The following is a 13,801-nucleotide window of genomic DNA, read 5'->3' on the forward strand; positions in this document are numbered from 1 at the left end:
TCAACTTTGTTCTCCCCCTTTTCGGGAAGGTATGTTTAAGAATGAGGATAACATTTGAAAAGTTTCTGCATGATGCACACTATCATTCATCCTTAAAATACAACACAAATCAACAGCTATAATGCTTTTTATTTTAACAAAAAGGATATAAGGAGGGTGAGAAAACAGGGGATGGTAAGATAGGATGTAAAGTGTGGGGTGTCTCTGGACACCATCCCTCTCTTCCTGCCCCACACCTAAAAGTTATTAAATAATTTAAAGGACACCATTTACAGTACCAGAACACCATTAAAATAATTTGTGTGTGTTTTATCAGGGTCAAAAAATACAGTGATTATGAATGTGCCGTGACCAGTTATGGATTTTACAGGTAACACAACTCTAGTCAGCAGTCCAATGGCGTGCACAGTGCCTTCAATTAATGCACTTGAGCATAATTACATTTCTGGCAGGGTCCACACCCCCAAGAAAAGGCAAAGCTAAGCATTTCATTTCTACATTCTAAACTCTGGAGTCACAGAGCCCAGTTTAAAAGGAAAGTCACAGTGGATAAGAGATGCCTATAAAAAATACAAGGTGTTCCTTTCAAATCAGAGGAATTGTGGGACTACATTCATTTCTTTTACAAAATGCTATTTAAAAAAGGACAGAGAATCCAGTTCATGTTATGCTACAGACTTCGACAGGAGTTAAGTATATTGCATGTTTTGGTAGTCAGTCTTCAGGCTTCCTTTCATTTTCCCCCATAGCCCCAGGTTCCTTCTGGGTGAAACACATGAGTCCCGAATAAACATAGAAAAATGTGTTTGCATCTCTCCTTGAATTTTCTGCAGACTTCGGAGCCCGCAAGTCATGTATTCTACCATCAGTGACCACAATCTTTTCTTTAGCTTTGTACACCTGTTCTTGTCTAACAGTGCATTGCAAAAATGTACAATACTGGTTTTAATCTATACAGTTTCTATAATAATTATGGAGTAAAATAAGTTAACGTTTCTAAGGAGAAGAGCTGCCGGGCAGCATACATCTTTATTTTACATTTTTAAGTCTCTGCAGGCATCTACTTTGGTTAGTTATCAACAATCGTCCCGTAAGCACTGATCAGAGAACTGAGCAGCATTCCAATAACATTAACAGATATATTATTTCTTTTCAAAATACCGGGAAAGCCCAGCTTTAAAATAGTATTAAAATGTTCTCTAACATTTACACACTATGAAGAGTTAGAGCTAATAAAATAAAATTTCTTCAAAAATAATCTTGCAGTGCTCTTTCAGGCATGCTCTGACACGTTATCCCCAAACATCCATACCTTGAAAATAGGACTATCACATACTCACACATCCCAGCTCACGCACACGTAATCCCTTATACAGACTAAAAAACGAAACACCCACGCCCTTATCCCAGGTGTTGAAAAAAAAAAAATCAATGGTTTTTGCAAAGAAGTCTGTGTGTGTGTGTCTATCCGACTGAAGGTTCTTCATGTAGATGATTAAGCATCAACTGTAGAGTATGCTTCTGGCTGCTGGAAATCCACGCAGCTTTGCAGGTCTTCAGCTAAAATGAACAAGCCTGGATTTTAGCCTCATGTCACCTGCTTTCCAATGTCTCCGTATTAGAGGCCATTATTGCAAACAAACAGTCTGGGAATTCTCTTCTTTCTCCAGAAAGTAATGTATTTGTATGCATCACTTTTAGCCCTTTTCTTTTCACATAGGTTAATTAAAAAATTCCTTCTTCATAGAGTTAATTGTGGGAGGTATTGGCAGCTGTTAGAATTTTCTTCAGATCTTTGATTTTGACGTTATCTCGATAAAAGTTGGACAATAGTTACACTCACGTTGTGGATGCTGCCAGGAAGTTATCTGTGAACTGCAAGGGTTCATAAAAGGTGCCTGGTAATATTCTTTGTCATCTTCAGGTTTGTTTCTTCCCTAAATGCCTGAAGTTTCTCAGAATCCAGTGCTCACCAAATTTCCAATTGGTTTGGCCTGTGCTAAAAGCTGGTATGATTGCACCATGCGTAGAGACTCTCTTATTTCTAGATTAAGTTCCATCAATTTGTAGTTGGCTTCTGACATGTCCAGGTCAGAGCCTATAACCGCGAAGCTTCCCGTCTGGCCCAGCGTCTGATGATGGAAATATATGTGTAACAGCGTCTGCACAGGGTCATCTTCACAACTGCCAAAGATATCATTGGGCCAGAGAGATCTGAAATACACAATATTTTTAAGTCCTGAGACTCAAGCAATTATTAAAGTTAGCTACATTTTAAATTAATATCTATAACAAAGTTTCCTTGTGAATCATTGAGGGTGAGTTTTAATATTTGAGCAACTGTATTACCCAAAGTAGAGGAGTGAACAAAGTCTAAAATTGGTGTCATTTCAGTGATAGCTGTAGAAAATACCAAGGTCATGCTTTCATAAAGACGGGATACTGAAACATCAAATTGAAAGCCCAAACCCAGTCACTGTAAAATCCCAGTCTAGGTGGAGAGGTAGGAGATTCCCTTCACGTTTTACCTGAAGGCTTTTACTTGTGTGACAGCTGATATAAATTCCTTATTTTTCAAAGTTTCAATTAAAGAATGAATGGCAGTTTCTATAGTGGTTTGTGCGGCTTTGGAAAGGTCAATTTCTTCATTTTCTGAAGCAGACTCTGCTTCTTTGAGGATATTTTCCAGTTGGGCTAGTTCCTCAGACATGTTGATGACCTAAAACAAATAAATTATAGCTTAAAAGGATCTATTTGTATATTAAGTAACAAAAAGGGCATTTAATTGGCTGTAAAGATATGTCTGATAGGAGTAGCTTCTCTTCAAGATTTGCAAATGTTAAACTTAGTAGTTAAAGGCAGTTAATACTTCAAGTTCTCAATTCAGTAGACTACCAGTCATCTTTAAATACTCTTGAAAAGGTGATAAGGGCACCTGGCTGGCTCAGTTGGTGGAGCACGTGATGCTCGATCTCGGGGTCGTGAGTTTGAGCCCCACACTGGGCATAAAGGTTACTCAAAAAAAACAACAGGTTATTATGATAGATGTAATAAAACCAGTTGTAACCAATGTTTATATTGGTTTTAACATGTGCTATTACATCTTGGATAGTAAAAATCATTCACTGTTGGGGGGGGTCATGAATTTTTGAAAGTCTTTATATTTTTAAAAGATTATTTACCCAGTGCATTTTATATAAACCAGTATGTATTTTTTAAATTGATTTAACCATTGAACAAAAGCGAAAGCATTTCCTGTTTCAGTACCAGCTTTGACAAAGGGGCAAAGAGAGTAACGTCACTACCTTTACACCTATCCATTACATGACTTCCAGCATTCAGTGTTTTTGATGTGTTGATTCTTATGTGCATCACTAGAACTACAAAAATCTATGGACAAGCTGTTAGGGGAGTTTCATAATTTAACTGTGTCTTTATTCAGCTGATGTGCTTTCCTTGACTTTCGCTTACAGATGATCTGTCGTTGCTGCTGTGACCTTTAAGGTCTTGAACCTTTCAAGACCGCTGGCTGTCTGCTGTTTTATTTACTGACAGGTACCAAAATAGCACAGCGTGTCTAAAAAGACAATTCTGAAAAAAAGCATTCACCATTAAGTGACTTTTGACATAAGCTCTCTTACAAGGAATCTATGTATTGTATTTTAATATTCTAGAATCAGTGATTCCTACTACAACTGAATATTTACCTCTGCTTCATTTTTTATTGTATTTACTTGGCTGATCAGTTTGCAGTAGGCTTGGAACAGAAGCAGCAACTGAAAATGCAGTTTATATAACCTTCGGCAGAGCTCCAGTTCCTAGAAGTAAGTAAATAACACTGTGTTAAATTCAGGTGCCATTGTACATGCTGTTTGATTAGACAGTACATTTCCAATAAAAATTTATAAGTAATTACGTTAAAAATTATCTTGGCATTTATTTCTCTGCAGTAAGCAAGTTAATGTAGTGTGAAGCTGATGAAAGATGCTTTGAAGACTGGGATTAAAATACAAATTTAAAGATTGTTGGTTACATAATTTAGTAAGAAGCACATTTTCACAGTAGACAGAATTTTTCAGTAGGCAATATATAGAATGCTTTAAAAAGGATTCACTTTAACTTAAAATTCATAATGAAAAAAATGTACAAATGCATATACTTTTGCCCCTTTGAGATGTATATCTTGCTACATTTATCAACAAATGTTTGATAAAGCAAAGTCAAACTGGATTACCTCTTACCTAAAAATGAATTCATTTTTCTAAAAAAAAAAAACCCAAAACCTTGTGATCTCATTGAAATGAGACCATGAAATTAATATGTGCACTTATGATTTTTAAAATTAAGTTTAAAATGTTAGTTTATAGATGTACAAAAAAGGTGACTGCTAGTTGTACATATCAGAAAATCTCTTTAGAGGACCAACATTTCATGGATTAGGGCTATGCGGAACTGAAGCACACTCTTAAGTAGTCCATGACAAAACATTGCTAGGTCACAAATGGCAAGTGAAAATCAGTTTGTCTGACATGGTAAGTCTATAAATTAAGACAGGTCACTTACTGCTAGAATTTCCATTTGCTAAGCAAGAAGGTGATCGGGTCACAAAAAATACAAAGGAAGAAAAAGACCAAGAATTAGTGTAAGAAATCATTTTAACTAGGGTCACAGATGTCCCAGGCAAACTGAAGAACATTTACTTGCATCCAAGAGAAAAATCTGGTATTTCCAGAATAAAACTTTTTATACACTTACTGTAACAACCCAGGGTGTTTTAACTCTTTGCCAAATAACTAAATTACATGTAGGCTATAATTTATTTCTTGTCTGAAAGCTACACAGGACAAAACTGAACTAATGTGATCTAGGAAAACTTGGCTAGTATAAGTGATCTAAGAAAAAAAGCAAATGTCATAAAATCTCCATCAGTAAAGTGGAAAATTTCTGATTAGAAAATAAATGAATTGCTGTTTTTAGAAATGAATTGGCTTATAATCTTATAAATACCCGTGAGAAGATTATCTTTGGTGTGCGTCTAGTAGGCTTCCTACCCTTACTAATTAGGTCCTATGTTGCCCTAATTGGTGCTGAATCAGAACATAAAATATCAAAAGCAGACGTGTGTTTTAAAATGCATTCCAAAATGCAACTTTAGTGAACTTCAGAAGTTCAGCCCAACTAGGTTTTGACTAATTGAGTCAAATGAGATGATGTATGTAAAATACATAGCAAAACATCTAGTTTAAGGACTGTTTAAAAATTATTACATTAAAGTATCTACAGCCACTTGGACCTAGTCTCTAGTCCATTCTAGAGAAGAATGATTTCTAATTAAAATAGCAATTGCTGTAATGTAAATATTGCTTCTAAAAGTCCCTTTGAAGTCAGCTTTTCTAAACAGTGTCCTCTGAAGGACTGTTTATATAACATTTATTCCTATCAATTTAGAAGGGATTTGCTAAGCAAAGGTGAACTTTAGCTCCATTCTGCTTCCTTATAAATTATGTGGATAGTCATTCAGTGAATATTAGCTGAGCATAATCCAATGTCAAACATATTAGCATATCTAAATTTGAGGTTCTACTTTGTACAGTTTTATATGGAAACTAAACCATTTGAGTTTCAAATACTTTTTCTCAACTTCTATTAGCGTAAATAATGGAACTGGCTCTATATGCATACCCTCATAGCATCTACTCTGGGATGTAACGGAAAAAGAAATCATGGTAAGGGCGCCTGGGTGGCTCAGTCGGTTGAGCATCTGACTCTTGATTTCGGCTCAGGTCATGATGTCAGGGTCATGCAAATGGAGCCCTGTGTTGGGCTCCACGTTCTGCAAGGAGTCTGCTTAAGAGTCTGTCTCCGGGCGCCTGGGTGGCTCAGTTGGTTAAGCGACTGCCTTCGGCTCAGGTCATGATCCTGGAGTCCCGGGATCGAGTCCCGCATCGGGCTCCCTGCTCGGCAGGGAGTCTGCTGCTTCCTCTGACCCTCTTCCCTCTCGTGCTCTCTCTCTCTCTCTCAAAAAAAAAAAAAAAAAAAGTCTGTCTCCCTCTCTCTCTCTCTCCCCCCCTCCCCTGCTTGCTTGCTCTCTCAAATCTATCATCACAGTTGTAGGAGATAACACAAAGGTAATTAATTGTGTAGCTCTGAATTACCGGAAGTTACTCTAAATATGCCAACTTTCCAGATTTAAAATTCTTGATTTTTAAGCATATTGAAATTGGCAGGTGTAGGTTTTTTTTTTTTTATTTAAAAATTATTATGCAAAAGAATTCTGGTACACAGGGACAGATACTAGTAATGTTGTGTAATAAGTGTCCCCAAACTCAAGGAGCTGAATATAAAAGGAGAAGATATCAACTAAACTCTTAAGTGTACAGTTTTCAGTTTTCACTTAGAAAGCCTTGAGCTATATTAACTGAAACTCTTGGAGATGGAACTCATTTACTTCAAGGCAGAAGGATGTAAGAAATCACTTTGTCTAATCACCTAATTAATGTAGGAAAAGAGTTTATATTACATGCTCAAACCATGCAGTTAAATAGTGGCAAAGATAAAACCAAAGGCTCCAATTCTAGTTTAGGGTTAATTCCTTATTTTCCCTTCTTTCTTTACACAGGTGATTTGACCATTTCCTTGTAACAGTGCAGGATTTGGAGTTAGCCTGCCTAGATTTGAATCTTAATTCTCTTTTCTTACTGATTTTAGATACATTGGCTTCTCTGAGCCTCAGCTTCCTCATCTGCAACATGCGGATGATAATAGCATCTACTAGACACAGTTGTTAGGACAGAGATACTAAATGTGAAATGCATACTACTATTTTCTCAACATTTCAGTTTAAAAAAACTTCACATTTTATTATAATCATACAATAACTTTTACAGTGACTAGAAATGCTTAACAGTGTAACCAATGTTGAAAAAGACTGGAATTCTGATGTCAATGCAGAAGTTGTTAATTTTAACTGATGACTGCATCTTCCCCATATGAACCTATATTCCTATTAGAATAATTTGTAGGGCTTAATTTATTCTCATTTAATATAATGTGTTATATACATGTACTTTAAGAAAATATGTTACTCTTATTTTCACTGACTTATACTATAAAAAAGTTATAATTTATCCAATCACAATTTCACCTTTAGAGAGGCCAACATGAATGTATATGACATTACTCTCAGGTTTGCTTTCCCAACTAGACAATTTATCTGCAGAATACTAATGCAGAACCAAAATTTTTTGAAGAGGCAGATGCAGTGAGTACAATCTAACTTGGACTGCCTAGATATCCATCAAGCTTATCTGCTGAATGTTATTAAGCTTCAGTCACAAGCTGGTCGTTCATTTTTATTAAAGTGAATTTTTCATTACTAAGCCAATATTTCATTGAACCTAACTTTGACAAAGATTGTTCTGATAACAAAAATGAAAAGTGTTATAAATTTTATTTTTAGGATTATCAAACAGGGACATTCGAACACACACATAATTTTACCTGATCTAGAAATATAGCAAAAGTAAGAAGAGGAGACTTACCTGTGCCTCTGTGTTTATCCTATACAGGTCTTCTTTGGCACCAAATGTCCTCTTACAGTTGTCTAACCACTAAAGAAATAAGTAACCGTAAATTTTAACATGGTGATTGTACAATGCACAATGAAACTGGTAATAAAACAGCCTGTGTGTATAAAACAACTTTAAAAGTTAACCTGAAGTTCTGGGATTGGTTATAGACCGAGCCTTCAATCTCCACTTGAGCCTAATTATTTATATGCAACAAACCAGGGCAGGATGATACTGTAAACACAATGAGATGCACACACTGTGGTGCTTTACTCACAGAAACGCAATGAATAGTCTGCTCTTCTAGAGACTTGTGGTGCTCCATTTCAGTAGAGAGTATTCTTCATTTTGCAGATTTTACTGGAAATCTTCACAACCTATACCTGACCTTTGTCTAATGTAAGATGGGGAAATAAAAGACGTGCTTCCCTCTGGAAGCACAATTTAATAAAGGCAACTTCAAATTACCAGGTCTGTTTGCTTATCAGATGTGTAATTCTCAGAAGACTGGTGTCCGTTTTAATTAGTGAAACAAACCAAAATCCATTTTAAATCTTGTTTTTACTTTTCCTTTTTCTTCCTTTTGGACAGTAATGAATGACAAACATGTTATCTCCCAAGAATATTGGATATAGAAGCCATGTGTGGTTTTCTTCCCTTATCCATAGGCTAGTCCTAAAGTTGGCTATTTATTTAAGGTATCTTTTCTTTGGTCAAATAAAAATAAGTATTGTAGTTCAGTGGGGGAAAACATTGGAGTCATGGAATGTCCGAGCTGAAGTAAAAGCTAAGAGCCTCCAAATGAAGCACCTAGGTTTTGACAGTTTGATATTACTGTCTGTTCTTTTTACTTCCTAGTTCTTTGTGATATACTCAACATAAAACTAGTATCTGTAAGAAATCAGACTTTGAGAAAAACTATTAGCTACATTAAGTATACTCTCTGAAAATACCTCAGTACTACTAGGCATTTAAAACGCTCAACTGCAGCTTAACATTCTACATGCAAAGAATGAAAATGAGACACCTCAGTTATTTCAAAACAATTCTTTGACCTTATGTTGCTTTTATTCCAATCCCTTAGACTGTACAGGCCCGTCGGCTTTTGCTAGACAGCACCTCTGAGGAAACATGTTAAGCTTTCCTAGTGGGATACTGCTGCCAGTATCAGCCAGAGTCAGGAGCTATCCGGCGTGTTTCTTTGTATTGGCAGCATTCGGCTGAAACCTACTGTAAAATGCATGTGTTAGTATTTACTCAGAATGTTAAAATGTGTATACACCTAGTCATCCTCACTAATCCAGGCCAATTTGTCCAAGTATACTAATTATTAGAAAAAAATAGTAACTGAGTATTTAATGGCCTATTCTTAATATGATTTTTTCTACTCTATGCCCAGTGATCTAACATTTTGGGAGCCTTTAAAAAAATTTTTTTTTAAAGATTTTATTTGACAGAGAGAGACAGCAAGAGAGGGAACACAAGCAGGGGGAGTGGGAGAGGGAGAAGCAGGCTTCCCGCGGAGCAGGGAGCCCGATGCGGGGCTCGATCCCAGGACCCCGGGATCATGACCTGAGTCGACGGCAGTCACCCAACCAACCGAGCCACCCAGGTGCCCAGTTTACGACATTTTTTTTTAAAGACACGTCCCAAGCCTATAGGCCCATGGCTGCATACTGGCCTGAACACTCCAGGGCCACACGATTCCAGCCAGTGTATACAAGACACAGTAGTTTGTGTATGGAATGTCTTCCAGTTCACATCCAGTCAGTCTCCCTGCCATTACTGTTTCTTTACCCAAGGCTCAAGTGAAGGTTAAAATTGAACAGGAGAGGTTGGGCTTCTGGGCATGACGGAGTAGCTTGTATAAGGCCAGTCCTCCAAGGACAACTACAGAAGCAGAACACCATCCACCAGGACGGAGGGAGTTAGACCAAAGCACTTTTGAAAGGGAGCCCTGTGTAGATCCCAGGGTTTATTCCAGGGGATCTGCTTACGCAAAGCTTTGCTTGTGCCTCAGGCAGAGAGGCTGAACAGACAGCCGTGGCCTGAGGGGGGTGGCCCACAGTGTCACTGAGCTGGGAAAACGGGGTCATCAAAGGCAGGGCAAGTATCGAGGGCCAGGATGCTGGAGTAAAGGGGACTGCGGAGAGGGGACCCAACCGTGTGCAGCTTCCCTCGGAACACTGCCGCTCCGACGTTTAACGTGTGCAGGAGGAGAGGCTAGAAAACCAAGCAGCAGCAGCGGGGAGGCTAAAAAATATAAGAGATTTCTGGTCTCCTGGTGTTGAAAAGAACAACTGTTCATTTCCTGCCAAGATTGCAGGGGTCCTGATGCATACCCCACACTTTCACTCATGATCCTCAGGAGACTCAAGGAATAATGGAAGAATGTCTTACCTATAAGACTATAATACTAAAAACTATTAGAGGGAAAAACTGAGTAACAAGAAATACTTGGTTCATAGACCAAAATAAGAAAGGAGAGAAAAAGGTAACAACAGATGGGAGGCGCCTGGGTGGCTCAGTTGGTTAAGTGTCTGCCTTCGGCTCAGGTCATGATCCCAGGGTCCTGGGATCAAGCCCCGCACTGGGCTCCCTGCTCAGTGGGAAGTCTGCTTCTCCCTCTCCCTTGCTGCTCCCCCTGCTTGTGCTCTCTCTCTCTGTCAAATAAATAAAGTCTTTAAAAAAACAAAAACAAAAACAAAACAAAGAACAGATGTGACAAATAGATGGTAGCTCAGAAGGAATCATTTTTCTCCCTCATACAAATATTTGCTTCAACACAATTTACTGAAAAGCCATTCTTTTCCCACTGCGTAGCAATAGCACGTTTACTATAAATTATTACACACATGTATATATGTCTGTCATCGGATTTTCTATTATATTCCATTGGTCTGTTTTTCTATTCTTAAGCCAATATACTCTTGAATTTTTTAGTAAGTCTTACTACTGGAAGTAGTAACTACTGGAATTTTAACACTGTTTAGACTTTGTTGTTCTTCATAGACAAGGTTTGGAAGGCTATTTCTGTGAAGGACAGAGTGAAGATTTTAGGCACTGCAAACCATTTATTCTCTATTTTAACTATGTTGCAGTGCAAAAAATAGCCACAGACAATATGTAAACAAATATGATGACTAAGTTCCAAAAAAACCTTTATTTAGAAAAACAGGCAGTGGGCCAGATATGACCTATGGGCTGTAGTTTGCTGACCTGTGTTCAAGAAGGTTGTTTGCTCTATAATTAGCTATTTGTATGTCCATATAAATTGTAGAGTTAGCCTGCCAATTTCCATTAATAGACTATCTGAGATTTTGAGTCTCCTGATTCATGAACATAGTACAGTCTTTAATTTATTGAGATGGCCTTTAATTTCTCTCAGTCATATTTGAAGTTTTATGTGTGGAGGCATAGCACATCTTTGCCTAGATTTATTTGTAGGTGTTTGATGTTCTCCTATTGTACGTGGTATCTATTGCTGTATCACCAACCTCTCTAAAACTTAATGGCTTAAAACAACCAGACTAGGGCGCCTGGGTGGCTCAGATGGTTAAGTGTCTGCCTTCGGCTCAGGTCATGATCCCAGGGTCCTGGGATCGAGTCCCGCATCGGGCTCCCTGCTCCTTGGGAGTCTGCTTCTCCCTCTGCTTCTCTCTCTCTCTCTGTCATGAATAAATAAATAAAATCTTAAAAAAAAAAAAGAGTTTAAAAAAAAAAAAAACAACCAGACTAATCTGTTGGCTGGGAGTTTCTTCTGGTCTTGCCTAGGGTCACTCATGAGTCCCAGTCCTCTAATGACTTGACAGGGGCTGGAAATCCTAAGTTGGCCTCACTTAAATGCCTGGCATGCCAGCTGTCAGCTGGGATGCCTCCATTCTCCTCCACGTGGCCTCTAATTCTCTAGGAGGCTAAGGGTCAAATTAGTTTTCCAGGGTTTACCCAATTTACACTTGGACTGGCGTGATGGCAAAAGCACAAGCTGCAAAAGGCCTACATGCTAGGCCCAGAAACTGCACAGCACTGTTTCTGAATTTGGTCAGAAAAAGACAAGGATACCTCAGACTTAAGAGGTGCGGAACTACACTCCATCTGCTGACGGAAGGAACAGCAAAGCCAAGTTATAAAAGGGTGTGGACACACAGAGGCATGGTTTATCAGGTCATTAATTGTAGCAATCTATCACAGCTTCTATGGTAGGCAAATATTTCTGAAGACACAAAAGGCACTAACCATAATGGAAAAGAGACAGATAAGTTGGACTTAATTAAAATTAAAAACCTGTGTTCATCAAAGGATGCTATTAAGATAGTGAAAATGCTAGCCACAGAGAAGGGAAAAAATTTATAATACATACATCCAGTAAAAGGCTTGTGTTTAGAAGAACTCCTACAAATCAATAAGAAAGCCGTAAATAACCCATTTACAAAAATGGACAAGATACTTGAAGGCACAGTTCAAAAAATACCTAAATAAAATATCTATTGGAGCAGGTGCTCAAACAAGTCTTCAGGGGAAATGCAAAATAATATGATAAAATACAACACACCCACCAGAATGACTAAAATTTTAAAAGGTGGAAATACCAAGTGGTGGCAAAGATCTGAAGCAACAGTAACTCTTGTACACACTTCTGCAGGGATTATAAACTGATACAGCAGGTTTTAGAAAACTGCATGGCAGGATCTACTAATGTTGAACATATGTATACTCCATGACCCAGCAACTGTACTCCTAGATACTCAACAGGTATGTGAACATAAGTACACAAAAGACATGCACAAGAATGTACATGGCAGTGTTACAGTACTTCACCCATATCTGTGGGTTCAGGCACCCAAAGTCAATGGCAGGCCGGAGGCAGTGATCCTCTGACCTATCATTGGAAGGTCCATAGTAGCCTGACGCTATGTCACAAGGCCTACATCAGTCACCTCTCCATCTCATCCTGAAGGCATTGTATCATGTCATGTCATCACAAGAAGGGTGAGTCCAGTACAGTAACATATTTTGGGAGAAAAAGAGACCACCTTCACACAACCTCTTTTATAGTCCATTGTTATAATTGTGCCATTTTATTATTGTTGTTAATCTTTTACTGAGCCTACTTTATAAACTTCATCATGTACAGGAAAAAACACAGTATAAATAGGGTTCTGGTACTATCTATGGTTGTGGGCATCCACTGGGGCTCTTGGAATGTGTCCCCCATGGATAAGGGGGGACTACTGTATTTGTAAGATGACCAGATCTTGCCCGATACTTTCCCAATGTCGAAAACTCTTCCCTCTTTACCAATCTGTCATCATTCTATCAGTCCAAATGTTAAGATTTCCTCCTCCCTTATAAGGGGAGAATACTTAGAATAAATACTAATATATAAGTATTTTCTCATACCATATTCTTTCCCTGAAAGAATCCCCCAATCTAAAATTACCGTCTGTCAAGGCCTGAGGTCTGATCTCCATTCCACGAAGTTTTCCTAATAGCCCAAAGTGACCTCTCTTTGGAAATAACAGTATATAGCATCAGGTATGTTAGACCTGTACAATTTTGTGAGGTCTCTTTCATTGCCACTACTTTTATTTATAGCTATAAATTGACACTTTTGTTACTAATTATTGTATGTAGTGTTTGTGCTTTATATTCTTACCGAGTACATTAAGGGAATAAGAGCCAGGTTTTATACTTTTCATAGGCCTTTACATGTGAGATATATATACTTTTTTTAATTAAAAATTTTTAAAAAATTAGTTTCAGGTGTAGACTTTAGTGATTCATCACTTACTTACAACACCTGGTGCTCATCACAAGTGCCCTCCTTAATCCCCATCACCTATTTCACCCCCCCCCCCCCCCGCCAAGGAACCCTCAGTTTGTTCTCTATAATTAGGAGTCAAACTCAACACCCAAAAAACAATCAATCAAGTCAAAAAATGGGCAGAAGACATGAACAGACACTTCTCCAAAGAAGACATACAAATGGCAAACAGACATGAAAAAATGTTCATCATCATTAGCCATCAGGGAAATTCAAATCAAAACCACATTGAGATACCACCTTACACCAGTTAGAATGGCAAAAATTGACAAGGCAAGAAACAACAAATGCTGGAGAGGTTGTGGAGAAAGGGGAACCCTCTTACACTGTTGGTGGGAATGCAAGTTGGTACAGCCACTTTGGAAAACAGTGTGGAGGTGCCTCAAAAATTAAAAATAGAGCTACCCTA

At 38.1% G+C, this 13,801-nt stretch overlaps 1 protein-coding gene across 14 annotated transcripts in view; it reads right to left on the reverse strand.

Annotated features, from left to right (window-relative positions):
• Positions 1 to 307: 307 nt before the first annotated feature.
• Positions 308 to 13,801, reverse strand: part of FRYL (FRY like transcription coactivator) — a 251,574-nt gene continuing 238,080 nt past the window's right edge. For 10 of the 14 annotated variants that reach the window (XM_027600445.2, XM_027600452.2, XM_027600450.2 and 7 more), the window contains 5 exons: positions 7,542 to 7,610; positions 4,564 to 4,581; positions 3,708 to 3,818; positions 2,529 to 2,719; positions 308 to 2,214 (listed from right to left, as the gene is read on the reverse strand). In XM_027600445.2, coding sequence (XP_027456246.1) covers positions 1,956 to 2,214; positions 2,529 to 2,719; positions 3,708 to 3,818; positions 4,564 to 4,581; positions 7,542 to 7,610 — 648 coding nt within the window. In that variant the 3' untranslated portion in view covers positions 308 to 1,955. The remainder of the gene's footprint in view (positions 2,215 to 2,528; positions 2,720 to 3,707; positions 3,819 to 4,563; positions 4,582 to 7,541; positions 7,611 to 13,801) is intronic. The other 4 variants (XM_027600453.2, XM_027600451.2, XM_027600454.2 and 1 more) reach the window with 2 other exon arrangements.

Source organism: Zalophus californianus, chromosome 2, assembly GCF_009762305.2.
Source record: "Zalophus californianus isolate mZalCal1 chromosome 2, mZalCal1.pri.v2, whole genome shotgun sequence".
In the NCBI taxonomy this organism is placed as follows: Eukaryota; Metazoa; Chordata; class Mammalia; order Carnivora; family Otariidae; genus Zalophus; species Zalophus californianus.